Raw genomic sequence first — 18,485 nt, forward strand, 5'->3', positions numbered from 1 at the left:
GGGCCCAGGCAGTGCTGCCCTGCCCACCCCACCTGAAGCTTATTTTGAGCTCACTTACATGTGGGTGCAGCCACAGGCCTCAAGAGGCGTTGGCTAGCGTTGCTGTCCTTGTTGCTTTTTTAAGAACTTGGGCAAAGTACTGAACCTGTGTCCACACCTATTACAGGGACTTGATGCCAAGGGATGGAGGGTCCCGGTCACTACAAAGGAGGCGTCTCCTCCTCCAGCTGTCAGACAGCTGCTATATTTAGAGGCTTGAGGACTTCTGTTGAAAAACATCTAGTTTGGAGTCTGAAGTCCTAGTGTTTTTATCATCCTGAGACCTCTTTCCATTCTAAACACCTCCCCAAACACCTCCCCATTAGCATCCATGTGCTACCGAAGGATGTGTCAGTGCTATGCTTGAGTATATGAAAAGAATTTAATTCAACAAGCAGTTACTAATGAAGATTAAGACTGGTTCTCCAATACCAGTCTTTTAAATATTTGCTCCTTGAGATTCGGTGAAATGAAAACAGTTGATGACAAATGAAAGTGTAAGCACAGGGTGGCATGCAGTGGAAGGGCCATCTGCTTCTCCTAAGCCCAGGAGGACACACAGCTGAGAGGCTCTGTACCAGGTGTCACCTTCCAACTCAGCCAGTGACACGTCAGCTAACCTGAGACACCAAAGCCTTCAGTCACAATCATCTACTGTAGCTATGGACAGGGCAGTCAGATTTATTTCCAAACCAAAAGCTTTGCTGCATCAAATGCAGGCAAATACCCAGGGTGGGGTTAATAACCAGTGTGCGTAACAGCGAGGTACCTACACCTCAGATAAGCCTTTAAAATGTTAGAAACTGAACTAGAACAATACCCATGCAGTACTATGTTTTCAGTGCTTCTAATTTAAAAAAAAAAAAGACTGCCCTGGAAATTTACAATATGGCAGAATTTTGTTTCTCCCTTAGACCCTAATACGTTAATGTACAGATTTTATGGCAGCATGTGTTAAAAATCTAAACATCTCCACAAGATTTTAAACATCACTGGGAATCTGAGCTTAGAGGAGACAAAATTGGATAAAAGTACAATGCCCGTAACAGCCAACACCATGGAACTGGGCTGTATGATGTTGTTTGGAAGGCAAGGGTTAAAAAGGTAGACAAGAGAATTTTTAAAAATCACCCCCAAGTTGATGCGCTGATTGAACATAAGTACACCAGATATACTACAGCAAGGGGAACACTGCAAAAAGGTCCTCTATTTACAGAGTGATTAGAGACATCATGGTTTCTTTACAAACAGATGTAAGAACAGGAATTATCCACTTTTTAAAAACTCTACATGTTGACCCTCCACTATTACTATCATCCACAGAACTGCCTGTATCAAGACAGCCTTTCCCCTCATTTGACACCAAAATGAATTTCCATCGTCTCTTCACCGTCCATGGTCCAAGGCTCTCCAGAAAAGTCTCTGGGCACAAATCCTAGGCGGGCAGGCTTCAGGCCTGCAGTTAGAGAGGAAGCTACCAGAAACTGGAGCCCCCCCCCGCCCCCCGGGACCCCTGCCCACAGGTCAGTCGTCGCTGTCAGACAGCGTCTCATACTGCGCGGATAGCAGCGGGGCCGGCTCCCGCTCCCAGATCCTACTCGGCTGGTGCGGGGCAGCCGGGTTGGCCGAGGTGGGAGTGCAGGCGACGGGCGCGGGCGGCGTGCTGCTGAGCATCCGCATGGTCAGGGGGTTGTAGGGGAACTGTGTCGAGCCTGCGGAGAGAGGTTAGCACATCTGAGTGGGTGGGGGCAGAACAGACCTCCCCTGCTGTGCCGTTCCCAAGCAACCAACTGTCCAGAAGGACACAAAGCCAGTGAGCACTGGAGGCTGGGCTGCTGCTGAATCCAAGTGGAACTCCTGAATTTTTGGCTCTAAGATTCTGGTAACACAGGAGGAAGCAGGAGGTTCAGCTGGTCAGGGGCAGACAGACCCAGGGACAGGCTTCAGAGGGGGACACACAAGCCTCACAACAGCACTGCACCTTCTGCCAATTCCTAGATCGTGTCATTGTCTCCAGGAAGCCACCTACAATCTAAGAAATGCTAAAACCAGAGCACACAGCACAGCATCAAGGAGACAAGAAACAGTCACTGGTCTAGGAAGTTTTCAAATCAGTAAGCTCCAACTCTGCATGTGGTGGGAGAAACTATAAAGTGATTAAGTGAACCTTAAATTATGATGTTTTATAATACCAATATGAAATTCATAACTTAGTGATGGCATAATTCAGATTTTTTCATTGATCTGTTTGTGGAGTTAACTCCTCTGAAAAGAACAGATGAAACTCTAAAATCCACAGCAACTATCCCAGTTTTACTTAAAAAAATTGTTCATTTTCAAGATGACCATTATAGTGAAAGTGTTCATTACTCAGTCATGTCCGACTCTTTGTGACCCCATGGACTACAGCCCACCAGTCTGTGCATGGAATTCTCCAGGCAAGAATACTGGTGTGGGTAGCTATTCCCTTCTCCAAGGGATCTTCCCGACCCAGACATCAAACCCGAGTTTCCTGCATTGTAGGTGGATTCTTTACAGTCTGAGCCACGAGGGAAGCCCACCATTATTATCATGGTTATTTGTAATTTTTAAAAGCTTACAAAATGGGGACTTTCCTGGTGGACCAGTGGTTAAAAACCTGCTTCCAATGCAGGGAATTCAGATTTGATCCCTGGTCAGGGAACTCAGATGCCACAGGTCAACCCGACTACTGAGCTAGCAGGCAACAACTAGACAGGTTGCTACACCGCAAGAAACCCTTGCACAGCACAAGAGGGAAGTCCAAGCACCACAACCAAGACCCAGTGCAGCCAAAGAGAAAAAAAGCTTATAGATAGTCATAAAAGGGCCAACATTAAAAATACCCTACAGTTTTTCTGTCTGTAAAGACAGCCTACAGAGGGTGACGGCTTTCTTCCATTCTGGCTTCGGTTCCCATTAGCTCCTAAGAACTTCCTCTGAGGCCATCTGTGCAGAAAGTGTGGGAGAGCTGAAGCCACAGGCCCCAGCTGTGCACCTATGTCAGGTGCCGCCGCCAGCTCTCCACAGACGCAAGGGGCCTGAGGGCAGCTGGGCTGGTTATCAAACCTATATTCTTAAAATTGTTCAGATTGTATACATTCAGTTTCTGTTAAGAACAGTGGAACCCTTTAACCATGCCACAATGGAAAGCATTTTCCTAACAGAGCATCTGGTTTTAGGAGCAGCACCAACCAAGGCCCTGACGCCAGCGGCATGCAGACCTGCGCCCTGGCAGCAGCCCCTCACCTGTCGAAGAGGGTCTGTCCTCCCAGGCCCAGCCCGGCGTCTGCCTGTGGTAGTCCCCTTCTGAGTGCACAGAGGAGACCGATGAGGGCCGCTCCGCTCCCAGGTAGCCCTGCCCTGGGACAGGCGATTTTGATTTCCTGCTGTTAGCCTTGCTGAGCAGCTTTGGTTTGCAAACTCCTCCTGAAAGTGGAATAAACTTGTCATTACTGACACACAGTAGTCACATTCACAAACTGAAAGGGCACCCTAGTGCTGCTGACCATCTGCTACAAGAGAAAGCAGGATGGGAACATGAAGAATCCAGACACTGGTAACATACAAAAGAGGCAGAACTCACTTGCAGCAACTAAAGTCAAAGGGGGTGGGTCCTCATTGCCATAAACTCAGAAACAGGTAACAAGAAATTAACATTTCTGGAACATCATTTCTTTCTTGGCCTTGGAGCAGAAACTGCTAAGAAGCCAAAAACTGACAAAAATCTTAAATCCTCACTATCTCTGCCCTTACCAATCTACAGAAGAGTGAAGAGAGGAAGAAAATCTGCACAAGAGAAGCCCCTTCAAGCTGTTGGACATCAGTTGGGCCAGGCAAGTCAAGGAAGCCCTTTCTGCCTCTCCAGGCTGTTTAGTTGGTTTGCAGGACTGGGAAGCCCCAACTGGGCTCTCACATAGATCATTAAAAGGATCTCAGAAGAGATCAGAGCCCAGGTCAGCAGCCCCAGCAGAATGGTTTCATCCTGCTCCCAATCCTTGGGGCACAGAAAAAAGGGAGAGAAAGCATTTTCTACCCCTCTATCTGGAGAGAGAAGAAATGCAAGTCCTTGGTGATAAGGACAATATAACCCAACAGAAAATGGAGGTGGGGGTGTACTTCAAACACTGGGGGGAAACTTCACAATACATGAAGGCCATTTACAAAAGAAGCTCAAAGAAGTGATCACCAAAATGAATGAGGCTTATGAAAAGACTTATTAGGAAGTCAAGCCATGAAGGAAAAGAAAATACTGGTGCAAAGGAAAAATTTGAGAGTAAAAGCAACAGAAAAAGTATCAAGATGATTAAAACAATGAGAAAGTAACAGAGGACAAAGGCTATCCAACGAAAAGGCAGCTTTCTCAAATGGAGAAAATAACTAAGGAACATCTGATAGAATTTCTTCCCCTGAACACAGAAACTGGGAAGGTGCACACACCCTTCCGTGATCAGGGAATCTACACAGGCCGAAGAACACTAACACACTGTGATACTTAATGAAGTTGAGGAAAAAAGGATTCTCTGGGCAGATAAAATGTCATCACTAAAAAAAGGGAGGTGGGGGGGAATCAGATCTTACTTCTTACACAACAATGAACACCTGAATGAATACAACCATGTTTACAGAAAGTTTTGAGAAAAGTACGTGTCTTAATAGTAGGTTGGTGCAAATGTAATTGCAGTTTCGGACCGTGAATTTTAAATCATTATAACTAAGCTCAAACAGATCTTTATTAATCAAAATAGGAACCCTTACAATCAACACATTTTTGCCATTGAGAAGTGAGTTTGTTTATTTCTGTAGCGTAAAAATCCATACTTTGCGATTCAACGAACTCTTGGAAAGCATTTTCCCTGCAAAAAGTTGTCAGGATGCTTGAAGAAATGGTAGTCATTGGGGAGAGGTCAGGCGAATATGGCAGATGAGACAAAACTTAATAGGCCAGTTTGCACGTCATACAACCAGTGCTTCAGAAGTCGAACAGTCCGACTTGGTGGAGATCTGGGCTTTTTTGCCAGTGGCAGGTGTTGCAGTTTTCGGTGCATCTCATCGATTTTCTGAGCATACTTCTCAGATGTAATGGTTTCACCAGGACTCAAAGCTGTAGTGGATCAGATGGGCAGCAGACCACCAGTGACCATGACCTTTTTCTTTGGTGCGAGTTTCACTCTGGGAAGTGCTTTTGGAGCTGCTGCTTCCAACCACTGAGCTGGTTGTTGCTGGCTGTCATATAAAACCCACTTTTCATTTCACGTCACAATCCAAGAAATGGTTCATTGTTGTGTCGAATAAGAGAAGACAACACTTTAAAATAATTTTTTTGTCAGCTCATATGGTACCCACTTATCCAGCTTTTTCACTTTTCTAATTTGCTTCAAATAGCTGTAGAATGGTCAACACTGAGTTCTTTAGCAATTCCTTGTGTGCTTGTGAGAGGATCAGCTTCGATGATGGCTCTCACTTGGTTGTTGTCAACTTGGGGTGGCAGGACACTATATTCCTTATCTTCAAGGCTCTCATCTCCTTTGCAAAACTTGTTGAACCACCACTTATATACTGTATATTTGTTAGCAGTTCCTGGGCCAAATTCATTGTTGTTGTGAGTTGTCTCCACTGCTTTATGACCCATTTTGAACTCGAATAAGAAAATCGCTTGAATTTGCCTTTTGTCTAACATCATTTCCATAGTCTAAAATAAACATAAACAGCAAGTAACAAGTCATTAGCAAAAAACCATAAAGAAGTGTACATTAAAATGATGTATAACATAACATTTAAGAAAGTATTCCAATATCAAACAGCAAATTTCAACCATGCAAAAACTGTTAATTACTTTTGCACCAACCTAGTATTGTAACACCTGCCAAACCATTATCTCAAACAAAGGCAGCAAGAGACCTTCTTGAGCAGGAAGGACCTCAGGACACAGCAGCCTTTTTGTAAAAACGGTATGAAACCTCACCACCAAGAAATGCCGTGACAGAAAGACTACACAACAAGGAGAACTCTGTAAGTCACCAATACTGTAACTTAAAACACACACACACACACACATTTAAAATCAATAAAACTTGAAGGTTAGAGCAGAAGACTGTGTCTCATCTTTGAGAGCAGGAAGTGAATTTATATTGTCCTAATGTTAACATATATAGGGAAAAGGAAATAAAACCACTCATCTCTTTAATCATTTTCTTATCCTTAGTGAGATCTTTTGCGTGACCATAACAGGAGAACAAACTTGAAATGTTGCTGACCTTCAGTTTATTTTTAAGTAAGGCATAAGAGAGATTCTCAACAGATTAAGAAAAAAGGTTATATATAAACATATAAAGCATAGAGTCATGGTTTTTTGTGTGCTTGTAACAGGATGTATAATGACCTCATTCCAGTAAGCTACCCTTTTTAACACTAGCTTTCTATACAATGTGATCTGAAGGACTTTTTTCCCCTTATTTTTTCCTGTGGCTTAAAATTTCTTTTATATGGGGCCCGTCACTTTTATTACAATAGCAAGTCACTTTGATTCAAAAGCAGAATGTGAAATTGCATCAGTATTACAATGTATGCACACAGATAATGACTAGATGAAAACAGAAACACTGATACACTGGAGGGTGATATTCTGGGTAGAAACTTTCACCCCTTTTTAATTTTATGTCACTTGTAACATGTCTGAAGAGGTTGAAAAATGTTGAGGTGACTGAGCACATAAATGAAATCTCTTCTTGACCCATGTGAACCTGGGGTATGGACTGGCGTTTTCTTGGGACTGGTGAAAAGCACAAAAATGAGCCCCTTACCTGAGTGAGGCGATGGGTCCCCTTCCTCCCTCCGGATCTCGCCGCTGGTCACCACCGAGGTGCTGGCGCCCCCAGGCCCCACTGCCACTGGCTGGGGCATGACCACCCCGTGATCTTCCACTTTGTCGTCAAAGCTCCCCATGAGCGCCTTCCGGATGATGTCCTCCAGCCCGAGGTTACTGGCAGGGTCAGCAAAGGAGTGGCCTCTGGAGCTCACAGAGCCTGCAGGAGACGGCACAGCACCTGCCTGACTGAGGGAGGACAGGAGCAGGAACCGCCCAGGACACATGCCCCGGCACAGTGTCGGCAGCACAGCCCCCACAAAGGCAGCTAATCCCCCAAGAGTGTGTGCTTTCCTGTGTTAAATCAGGCACCCACTGGTGTGTAAGTTGCTCGACGGTTTTCTTCTCTTTTTAGCTCAGTAGTTTTGATTCTCTGTTCATTTATGTTTTCAATAAGTACTTATTGATCTCAGTTCACTTTTTACTGCGACTGCCTCCGTGTCCCTCCCCGACTAAATGATGTTCCTGGCATGCAGCCAGTACGAAATGCCTATTTGCTGGACTGACTGCTACTGTATGAGTTTTCTGAATCTTACCTGAGGTGGTGACTGCTGGCAGATTAAAGATCTCAGTTCCTGGCTGAGCAGCTGCTGTATTTAAAACAAACATTCAAGTTAATTAACTGAGATGTGATGATCACATACACGGAAAGAGATAAAGTCTCCAAAAAAATTCTACGGTAAATTAAGCATGATCAACTTTATTTTTTACCCATTAAGTGAAGGTAAAGAGAAATAATTACTTTCTTAAGGAAATCAGAAATCAGAACAGGAGTAATACAGCTCAGGAAGGAAAGGACCTTTTGCAGAGTCAGAGAAACACACATAGGGAAAAGCTGGCCTCAGGACAGGAACCCAAGTTTCCAGGGAAGAGACCCTGCAAACAGCAGGTGTGAGATTAGATCCTGGGGAGAACACCCCCGTGAAAGGAACGAACACGACCACGTGTCCCTGTTGCAGTTGCCAGGGTGAGGCAGAAATCCTGCCTGTCAGTTCTGTTCATTCCTGCTAACTGTGCAGTCTGTCATTTGCTCAATTTGAATGACAGCAGCTCGGACAACCTGGGAACTACTTGTAAAACACTGTGCCCAAAAATGGAAGAAGTTTGGGAACAGAAACAGTGTTTTTATCATGCCTTCCAACTCAAGGTTGAGAACTTGAAAGAAAAAGAATCCAGGAAGTAAGTTAGTGGCCAGAAAATCACTGTCTCAGAGAAGGGTGGTCCTGCACCAGGGAGAAGGCCTGTCCACGCAGACGAGTGAGGGAGCCTGGATGCTGACTCCTGGGACAAGGAGACTGCGGGGCGGGGAGAAGGCTCCTCACTCACGGATCAGGGAACAGTAAACCGACTTAACCTGAAATAGTATGAGGGGATAAGGAGGGCCTTGTAGTTCTCATAGAAACCTGGAGAATAGACTCATTCATTTCACAAATACATACCAAGCCATTATTTGGCTGAATAAGAAAATCATGTTCTTATTGATCAAAAATGGTCAGATGAAGACAATTTCATATTGTTCAACCAACAATAACATACTGAACTTAAATACACTCTTTCCTATACCTGTGGAGTTCAGGTCAGAAGGTACTTCCTGAGGCCCTCAGAACAGCATCACCTGGGAGCTGAGTGAAAGGCCCATTCTCAAATCCCTGCATCGCTCGGGACTGATGGGAGTAAGACAGGCTTATGAGAGGACATGACCGTTCCTCAGAGGTGGGGAAAGGCAGTTCAGGGGCTGCCCAGGACATGAGGATGCAAGAGGGGAGGACCACAGCTCTCTGTGGGGAGACATGGTGTGTGAGTGTTTTTAGACACTTAAGGCACCAGCGAGACCTTCAAGAAGAAATATGGTTGCAAAGATTTAAGCAGAGTTCAGTGCTAATAGAAAAAAGCTAAATTCCAGATGCAAGTTTGGGAGTTTTCAGACTCAGTTTAAACTGCCAAGAGTGGATGAAATGGCTCAGAGAATACAGTGCCAGAGGCAAACCACCATCTCAAGAGCCCTGCTGAGCAAGACCTGGCTTCTGAGGAGACACAAGAATCAGCCAAAGAAGCAGAGGAAGAAACTGGAAACAGCAGTATTGAAAACCAAGGGGATAGAGCATTTCTGGAAGGGATAAGTTGTTCACTAGTGTTAGCAGCAGGGAGAACAGATTTGCTAAGTTTAGAGCATGAAGGCTTCCGCAGAATAAAAGCACTGATGTCCTCAGTGGGAGCCCTGAGCTGAAGCGAGGCCATCTTGGTTGCCGAGGACTTGGACTTCTCGAATCTAGTAATTAAGAGCTGGGATAACTACACAAACAACAAGTGACACTGGGCTCATCCTTTCTCCTCTGGAACTTTCAACTTTTGTTAATCACAGTGTCACAGATCCAAACATAACTCCACCTGGCAGTTCCTAGTTGGCAGGGTTTACTGATGGTAGAAACCCTGGGTTCTGCAGGGCTTCCCCAGAGCTTTGGATCACTGGATACATGTGAGGAGAAGGGGACGAGTGAACCTGGCTGATGGCGTGAGTGTGAAACAGCAGGTGAGGAAGGTTCCAGCCCAGCTAAGAGTTCTGTCCTCATGGGCATTTATGGACAGCCCTGGTGAGGGTATCGAGTGTTGAACTACTGGAGACATGGACTCCAGAGCTGGCATCCATGAGTCTGAACCACAGACCTGTCTCGTCAACAGTCACTAAACCCAAGCCTCAGTGTCCTCATCTACTAAGTGGAGATGATGCCAACATGTGGCATGGAGAGTGTTTTGAAGGTGACAGGAGATAATCCACATTCATGCTGACAACAGGGCCTGGAGCAGGCAGTGATACCCAGGCCGTGCACCATCTGTTTCCACTGCCTTGAGGCTGGCACCATCCTCAGTGGTGGGGAGGTGCGCTTTGAAGGTAATCCACAAAGACTGGCAGAGCAGAGAAAGGAGCAAACAAGCACACACAACCTGGTCCCACGCTTGGTGTGACACACACAGAGGACAGAGGGAGAGGCACGGTCCATAGGCAGCTCATCGCAGGAGGCATCCAGTCACTGGAACTGAACACATAGGTCATCGAAACACCCAGTGTGGTCTCAGACCCCCTTAAGATGATGAATTAGGGATGGGTCCTACCACAGTACTCAGAACTGACTGAAATGAAAGGCTAACTGAATGAAAGGTTTTTAGTGACCAGCACCTGAGATGGTAGGAATGCTTAGAGCTGGCCACCTGTGCACATCCACAGAGGAAAGACAACTGGAGGAGCACGACCTTGTCTGCAGACAGTTGGATGGTCTACCCAAATGAGGGGCAGACCAGGGGGTAAACAATGGAGAGCCAATCCAGCCCCACGTAAGACACACACTTCCGAGACCCACACTTGTTCAAAGAGAAAACAGGCAGCGGCACATGTGCTGGGTGGAGCTCCCTCACAGAAAGCCCCCAAGCAGAGCCAACAGAGGTCTACAGAGGAGTTCAGGATCATATGTGCTTGGACCGGCCTGCCAGAGTCCTTATACTCAAGGGTAACATGAGAGGCGACATGGAGCTATCATTATTTATGCGCATTTTATGGGGGTTCATGAAAGAAATCCCACTTACCCATATCAGAGTCACCTCCACCAGAGGAGTTCAACTTACGAAAAATCTCTTGCTTCTTTGACTTCACCATGGGGGATGTGCTTTCGAGCTTGGTGAAGAATGAAGGCAGGTAGCTTATGCTGCCTGGTGAGCGGGAGTCATTCCTGCTGGGAATAGTCACGTGTTACCACCATGCACTCCTACTCCCTTCTCTGCCCAACCCCCCCCCCCCCAAGTGCCAGGCCCGAGGCCCTCTCCGTCTGAACACTGACGTATTTGGGGCCAAGGGGATATAAGAAAAGGAGTCCTGGAGTGGAGACAGTCTAGAACCAAGAGAGTGAACAGGTGGTAACAGGAGCCCTCAAAAGAGCTTGCCATGCTCCTGTCTTCTCTGCAGCACAGACCCTGGTGTATTGAGGGTGACCACATAATCTGGGGACTGTTTAACCAGCAAAATTACTTTGAAGTACAGTAAGATTGTAACTACTAGCATACCTGCCTATAAAATAGCAAGCACTCACACCGAAGCGGTAGACAAATTAGACCTAACAGCATAGCGACAATACAGAAATAAAACTCTGTATTTGTTAGAATCTTTCCAGCCCTGCATAAGCTGAGCATCATGTAAAGGCTTTCACATTTCGTCTGCAGCTTCCCATGCTAACACATTTAGAAACACAAGTCTCCTCAACTAGCTCAGGACTACCCAGGAGTCAATGAGTGCCAGAGACAGTGACAGAGAACACACGAAAGGTGCTGATAACCTAATTGGGTCCATCACTCAAACGTGACAAGGAAGGTGACAGAAAAATGACTAAGATGTCTCTGTCCTCAAAAACTCACAAGCTTAGGGGAAAACATGTAAACGTATAATTGAAGTTAACATCATTCCCTTTCCAAAACAGGATTTCTTTCTCATTTCACTGAAAGGAGCCAAACCAAAAGCATCTAAACCCAGTGGAATAAACATCTACTAATTCACAGGGTGGGGTAAGGATTAGAAACTGGTGAGAAAACAGCAAGCAGTGCTCACTGCAACCTTCCATGCACTGCACATGACACCAGGCGCCTGGGGGGCACTTTAGGGGCTCAATGTCCACACAGACAAAAAGGTTCTAAAAAATATCCAGAAGGAATTTCAAGAAGAATAATGACCAATTATTTTCTATCATCTATTTAAATATTAGAATTTCTTCAGTAACATCCACTAGCATTTGGTCACTAGGAAAACAGACAGTGATTCTCCTGACACGTGATCCAAAGAGAAAAACCTGCAGTGACTTCAGGAAAATGGCAGGCACCAAGTGCGAGCATGCGCGCGCACGCACGCGCACACAGCCACGCGGCCTTGCCCCTGCGTACCTCTGCTCCGCGGGCTCGGCTCCACGCTGGGCCAGCAGCAGCACACTGTCCTGCTTCTCATGCACAACAGGAACCTGAGGCGGGGAGATGGGCTCATAGGGCTCCGACGAGATGTGACTCCTCTCTGGGGATTTTCCGGGCCTGATGCTGCAACATATGAAATGTGAGACTGTCTTCCCAGGGCTCACCTCGGCTCACCCTACACACAAACAGACACTGGTTAGCTGGTTACTTCAGTCATTTCAGAGAACAAAAGCTGACACTGAATATTAGAAAAAAGTCACCTCAAATACTGTGAACTATTAATAGATCCCACTTATCACAAGTAAAGATCCTGAGTGCCACAATTAAGACCCAGCACAGTCTAATTTTTTTAAAAAAATGAATAAAAGCCATCAGTGACCTTTAATATATGCTTTCATTACTATTGCGTCCCTGGTAGCTCTAACGGTAAAGCGTCTGCCTACAATGCGGGAGACCCAGGTTCGATCCCTGGGTCGGGAAGATCCCCTGGAGAAGGAAATGGCAACCCACTCCAGTATTCTTGCCTGGAAAATCCCATGGACTGAGGATCTTGGTAGGCTATAATCTATGGGGTCGCAAAGAGTCGGACATGACTGAACGACTTCACTTTCACACTTTCATTACATTCACACTTTCAATAGGTTAGTATTGTTGGTCATTTCTTTCCCCAATCTATCCCATCCAATTAGAGGTGGCCATTTTTTACCATTTCTGAGCTTTTTGATTATTTAGATGATTTAGAGGTAACTACCAATCTTAGGCTTCCCTTGGGCTGGTAAAGAATTCGCCTGCAATGCAGGATCAAGACCTGGGTTCAATCCCTGGATTGGGAAGATCCCCTGGAGAAGGCAAAGGCTACCCACACTTCAGTATTCTGGCCTAGAGAATTCCATGGACTTTACAGTCCATCAGGTTGCAAAGAGTTGGACATGACTGAGTGACTTTCACACTTTACCAATAGTATTCCTTTCTTTGTGTATCAAAACTTGAAACAGTAGCTATCAATCGCCTACCACTAAAGATGAAGGATTTTACTACCTTCTCTATATTGATTTTAATCTTTGTCTACTTTATATAGCCTGCTCAGCCATTTTTATGTGATTTACAGCATTTACATTGTCCCAGAACTCTAGAACAACTGCTCTGTGTTTTGCTCATAGGTTGAAAAATCAATAATGCTGTTTTATAACAGTATGGATTATGTAAATATTTTAAACTGTAAAACCAGGTAATCTGACTAAAATCAATGAAAGAAATGTAACCTTCCTCATTCAAAGCAAGGTGCAGTGATGTGGAAATGATAAGTGAAAAAATCAAAACAATTTGTTTTTCATAAATGGCCATCAACTGTTCAAAATCTACATAGCGCTTTGTATCAAGAATGTATCATGAATGACTGTTATAACTTTCCGTTCTTTGATAACTGAAACTCTTTTTTGTTAAAAGAGAATGCTTTCATCATGTCCTTAAGATCATCCAGCTGCTTGAGATGACTTATGTCATTTGCAATTTGCTTCAGAACACTCCAGCTTGAAGTGGGAATAATGAAACACATGGGGCCTGTGCTGGGTGCTGGCATGTTACACTTTCTCTATTTCTGTATGTTCAAAAAAATCCCACAATAAAGTTTTTTCCCAAGGAGTATTGTTCAGTTAATACACTGTTCTTACTCCTTTATGTTCTCTGCTAACTTAGGGGTTGGCAGGCAGGCTGGAGAACCAGGCCTGCTACAAAATCAACTGCTGTTTCCACTGCCCTGGTCCATCCACCTGCCATGTGTCTCCAGATATTTGCAGAGTCCTTGACCTGCTGAACCCCAGACTTGTTCTCAGCATCTTTATGAACTTTACAAATCTGTGTGCTGCTTGTTCTCCATCAACTAACATGCACACCAACACTCACCCCACTACCTTCAACTTCCAAGTGCAGAGCACTGGGGAGAACACTGGAGAGAGCCCTGTACTAAGCAGTCTCACATTATTTAATGCCAGCTTCCTAAACATCTGAACACACTGTGATTCTGAAGACCCAGGCAGTGTCCCAACATTACCACCCAACCTTCCATGCCACAGCACTGTCTGCAAACCCACAGACAGAGGACAGCAATCATCTTGTGGAAACATAATAAAAACATATAGGACCAACTGCCTAGACAGTGGACATTCCAAGAATAATACACAAAGGAAAAACTCTCAATTACACTTTCCAGGGAATGAAGGTAAAGAAACTGCGTAAGACATGAATCCCCAACGTGAAGGTAGAGTCCGACCATCTCACTGCTGGGGAACCTGTGTGTGGCTGAGGGAGACCATACCTGGCCCTGGATTTGTCGACTAGAGTTTCTGGAGAGACCCTCGAGCCTGGTCTCTGATGGTGAGCAGATTGAGACTGGGATTCTGGGCTGTAGCGGTTTGATGTTTTCGTCCTCACAGGTGTAGACACCAAGGCAGATGGTGAACTCTGGAATGTAGAAGTGGAAGGCTGCTGGGGGGGCTGCGAGGAAACTTGATTTCTAGCAAAATCTTGTGTGATAATTTGCTGTGAAAGAGAAAAGGAGGAACTGGTTAAATCCATTGAGCACTTCCAGAAAAAAAAGAAGTGTAACATAAATCTAGATATCTTTATTGTGATTCTATGTGAAATGTAGCCTTCTGTGTGATCTTGTACAAAGACCCCGCTAGCTAATAAAAGTAGTGAGAAACTCACGCAGATGTGGTCAGCAAGTGTGATGAGCCGGTGTGTCCGGGGCACTTGCCCCGCCCCCTCGGCTTGTGAGGGTGGGGGCGGTGGCTGCTGCGGGGACGGGGACTCCTGCTGTGGCCGGTAGTGATGCAGTGGTCCTTCGTACTGTCTGGGGGCTTCGTCTAACAGGGGACAGACAGATGTCTTACTGCAGGGAGGCCCACCTTTCACTCAAGAGCAAAGATTAAACATAGCTCAGAGAAACACAGGAGGGGGAATTCATATCTTAATTTTGAAGAAAAAATATTTATTCACTGACAGACATCAGAAGATTAGCATAGAATAAAATGCGAAAGCACAAGTGGGCAAACAAAATTAATATCAACTATTTTCAATATCATTAAAACATTAAAAAAGTCATCAATGACTTAAAAATAGTTTTCCATTAGAGCAGTCTTAAAACATTTCTAGACTCACAGAAGATTACTCTAAAACAAAACTAACAAAAAGCTACTTCTGAACATGCCCTGGACAGACTACAGGAAGCACATGTGAAGACATAGGAGACCCACTTTCTGCCTGGCTCGCCTTCACGACCTCCGGCTGGTAGGCCGGCAGCCTTTCCTGGGGTGGTGCAGGAGAGCTGGCAGGGCTTATCACCTCAATAGCATCGCCAGGTGTTTCATACCGGTGAGAAGATACTTGAAGAAAAGAAAAGAATCTATTTTAAAACTAATCTTATGTCAAGCTCAGAAGTTCCAAGCTCTTCAAACCTATTTGCATATTTTCAGTTTTTACTTGTCAGACATGTTCAATGGCACCTCAAGTTAATGGAAAAAAAAACAAACAAGGAGGTCAATGCATGGTGGCAAAGGTCAGTTAATCGCTTCCTCTTGGCAAGGTACAGAGTTTCCTGAAAATCTGCAGGCTCTAAAACCTTGAGGTGAAGATCAGAAACAGAGCTCGACCTTCTCCTGGGGGCTGAAAAAGAAAATCACCAGGAAATTCATCACAAGAGATTAAACCAACAAGAGGAGACCTCAACAGTACACACTTCCAAGTCACTTCCATCCCGGATAGTCTGCTCTTCTTCACCAAGATAACTTCAAAGCTGTGGATTAATTAACATCATGTAATAATTTTCTCAAATCATTGAATGCTGCTGACAAAAATGACTCCCATCTGTAGCCCCATGTTACAGCGTGAACGTGAACAGAGGTGGCGGTGAATGTCCGCAGAGAGGAAGGGAGCATGCACCCGTCATAGCAGGGCCCTCCAAGATATGGTGCCCTTGGGAACTGAGGGTCTAGGCAGTGGGGGTCCAGGCGCTTTCTCAGTCCTGCCAGGGCCTCAGAGTCGAGAACAGGGGAACTGCTAGGGAGGGGTGTGACCTCCTGCTCAGGACCCTTCTGACTCAAGAGTGCTGTGTGTACTTTTGGGTGCACTGAAGCATCTGAGGAAATGATTAGAGGCCCAAAGGGTATGTGACCCTGGCCAGATCAGCAAGCGTGGTCAGGTCCTGGACACAGGGCAGAAGGTGGGAAAGAACTCTACTACTAGTGCACTACCCACTCCTCAACCTTGACTCAACAGCCCTCTCCTGCCCCAACCAGGTCATGGAAGCTGCAAGGACCTGCCTCTAGTATACTCAGGACAGAGATCTGGTAACAGGGGTGGAAACTCGCTTTGGAAACTAAAATACGACAGTATATGTAAACTAAGTGGTACTACTTTGGGACGGGCAGCAGTCACTGCTGTTTGGGTGCTGTTCCCAAAGTCTGCTCCCCAGGGCAGCACAGGCGGCAGGAGGCCTGGTGCTCCTGGGAGCTCAGTGGTCTTGATGTCTGGGGCGGGGGCCAGGAGGAGGGGGGTTTGAGGAAGAACTGAAAGCCACGCTGGGTAACCGGGAGAAGCCTGGGTGCTTCACACAAGGAATTGAGTCAGTGATGAAAATAAAACTACGCTCAGAAACATAAACCCTCAGAAAAGCAGCCAGACTGCTTGCAGACATTCTGTGACGCAAACAGGAAGTGATGTCAGGTAATTAGCAAGCATGCCTCAGGCCCCAGGATGGTCACCACATGTGTGCTGGTGACTTCCTGCCAGACGGTCCAGTCACACAGCTAGAGACTGTCCCAATTTTCTGTAGGTACAGCATCGATTTTGCAGATTTCCACAGTCCAGGCTAATAGATATCTTTCATGGACACAAAGGGCTACAAAGCTTCTCTTCAGACCTCAGTCACGGGGCTATTTACCCAAACAAGTCAGGATCAGGTGCAGACTAGCCAGAACCTTGCATTGCACGATGGGCAGTGCACAGGACCCACTGGTCATGGTCTCCAACTCTACTTGATTCACGAATGGAAATGAGCGGTTACTATGTGTGGTTACATTACTTCAATACTAAGGGATATGTGTTTAAATACTTGCCTTCAGAAATTCAATAGAGAATTTAGGATGTAGTTAAAGATACATTTAAAACAACGTTTCTAGCATTTTACTGTAGGTTGCCGAATTCTTGCACTTGCTCAAAATCCAACTTATAAGAAATACCAATTACCAATAATCATAATTATCAATAAGGTGGTCTTTTAAAAAAATCTGTATCTTAGAAAAAGGTTACTAGTGGCTTCGGGGAACCACCCTAGACCCTGATGCGTGCCTTAGAAGGGTCTCCTGAGGAATGAGGTCTTGAAGCCATTTGCAGAACCTGAAATGTGAGCGGCTCTGCCTCCGACTGCCTCCCTGTGACTTCATCCCCAGAAAGGCCAAGTTCCTCAAGCAAACACGTGACAGTGTACTTAAGATGCTCAGATATTTAAAGGCGTAACAGCAGGAAAGACTTTTGTGCACCACTAACCCACACAACCTCTCCATTACATTCACACCGTGTGCTTCGTTTCCCCTGGAGTCAGGTGACTCCATGTGTGGTCCCGTGGAGCGGGCTCGGGCCGAGATACATACAGCTACTGGAAGAGTCTGAGCTCTGGGAGCCACGGTCCCTGCTGTCCTTGTCCGAGGCAATCTGCCGAGTGATGATCACGTCTATGAAGTTAGCTGCGGTAATGGTGGTCTTTCCTCGAGTCCTTAGCTCTTCCTCATATCTGGACTTGGGAGGAGGCCCTTTCTCTTTCCCAGCCTCAGAGTAAATTACTGCAGAGTGAGGCTGGGGCTTGCCACTCGGCAGGGCTGAAGAGGTGTACAGACACTGACCGGCTCTCTTCTCCGCCTCCAGGCTTTTCTGCTCTAGCTGCTGCTCACTGACTGCTGCCCTGCTCCTCACATTCTCTTCTAACCTGGTGGCGTCGTGCTTACTCTCTTTCGTTTTGGACACATCCATCTGGGGAGCAGATGCAGCAGCATCCACAAGAGCAGCCAGGGCATCCGCAGCGGTGTTGTAACGGGAGGCTGGCAGGCCCTGGCTGATGGAAGGGCCTCCGGCAGGCAGTGGCCTGAAAAGAAAACCAAAGCACAAGTCTGTGATGGGGAAGACTCTCCCGGGGTGTTGGGGTGTCAGGAGGACAGACTGCGGTGAGCACAGTGTGCACTGCTATTGCAGTCGCACGCTGACGAGCATGTGCAGCAGATGGCATGTCTGGTCCAAGTGTACATGGAGGCTTACATGATCCGCAGCTGTGCACTAGGGTCCAGTGGGGTGATCACACTGGTCCCGTTGGTTCCCTGGAAGACGCTGGGTCTCTGCTGCAGCAAGGCCTCCTGAGTTCTGACCGACGGGGATGGGGAGCGCACGTAGCCGTGGCTGCTGGGCCGGCCAGGCTGCTCCGAGCCTGCGGGGCAGAGGGATGCAGGGACCAGCCATCAGAAAGAGGCTGGATGGTAGCACAGGGGGTCGCTGACTTCCTCACATTCCCAAATAGAAGACAGGAAAGCAAGTGGAGAAACTCGCTACCCTGCTTTCTGGCCTTTTGAGAAAT

The 18,485-nt window shown here is 46.2% G+C and overlaps 1 protein-coding gene across 18 annotated transcripts in view; it reads right to left on the reverse strand.

Annotated features, from left to right (window-relative positions):
• Positions 1 to 402: 402 nt before the first annotated feature.
• Positions 403 to 18,485, reverse strand: part of NCOR1 (nuclear receptor corepressor 1) — a 115,402-nt gene continuing 97,319 nt past the window's right edge. For 8 of the 18 annotated variants that reach the window (XM_065909111.1, XM_065909110.1, XM_065909107.1 and 5 more), the window contains 11 exons: positions 18,173 to 18,338; positions 17,515 to 18,002; positions 15,121 to 15,249; positions 14,573 to 14,730; positions 14,181 to 14,404; positions 11,843 to 11,989; positions 10,502 to 10,647; positions 7,459 to 7,512; positions 6,861 to 7,082; positions 3,307 to 3,486; positions 403 to 1,751 (listed from right to left, as the gene is read on the reverse strand). In XM_065909111.1, the coding sequence (XP_065765183.1) occupies positions 1,564 to 1,751; positions 3,307 to 3,486; positions 6,861 to 7,082; positions 7,459 to 7,512; positions 10,502 to 10,647; positions 11,843 to 11,989; positions 14,181 to 14,404; positions 14,573 to 14,730; positions 15,121 to 15,249; positions 17,515 to 18,002; positions 18,173 to 18,338 (2,102 nt within the window). In that variant the 3' untranslated portion in view covers positions 403 to 1,563. Of the gene's footprint in view, positions 1,752 to 3,306; positions 3,487 to 4,772; positions 5,750 to 6,860; positions 7,083 to 7,458; positions 7,513 to 10,501; positions 10,648 to 11,842; positions 11,990 to 14,180; positions 14,405 to 14,572; positions 14,731 to 15,120; positions 15,250 to 17,514; positions 18,003 to 18,172; positions 18,339 to 18,485 lie in introns of those variants that run through there. The other 10 variants (XM_065909117.1, XM_065909106.1, XM_065909124.1 and 7 more) reach the window with 9 other exon arrangements.

This window comes from Muntiacus reevesi, chromosome 18 (assembly GCF_963930625.1).
Source record: "Muntiacus reevesi chromosome 18, mMunRee1.1, whole genome shotgun sequence".
Lineage (NCBI taxonomy): Eukaryota > Metazoa > Chordata > Mammalia > Artiodactyla > Cervidae > Muntiacus > Muntiacus reevesi.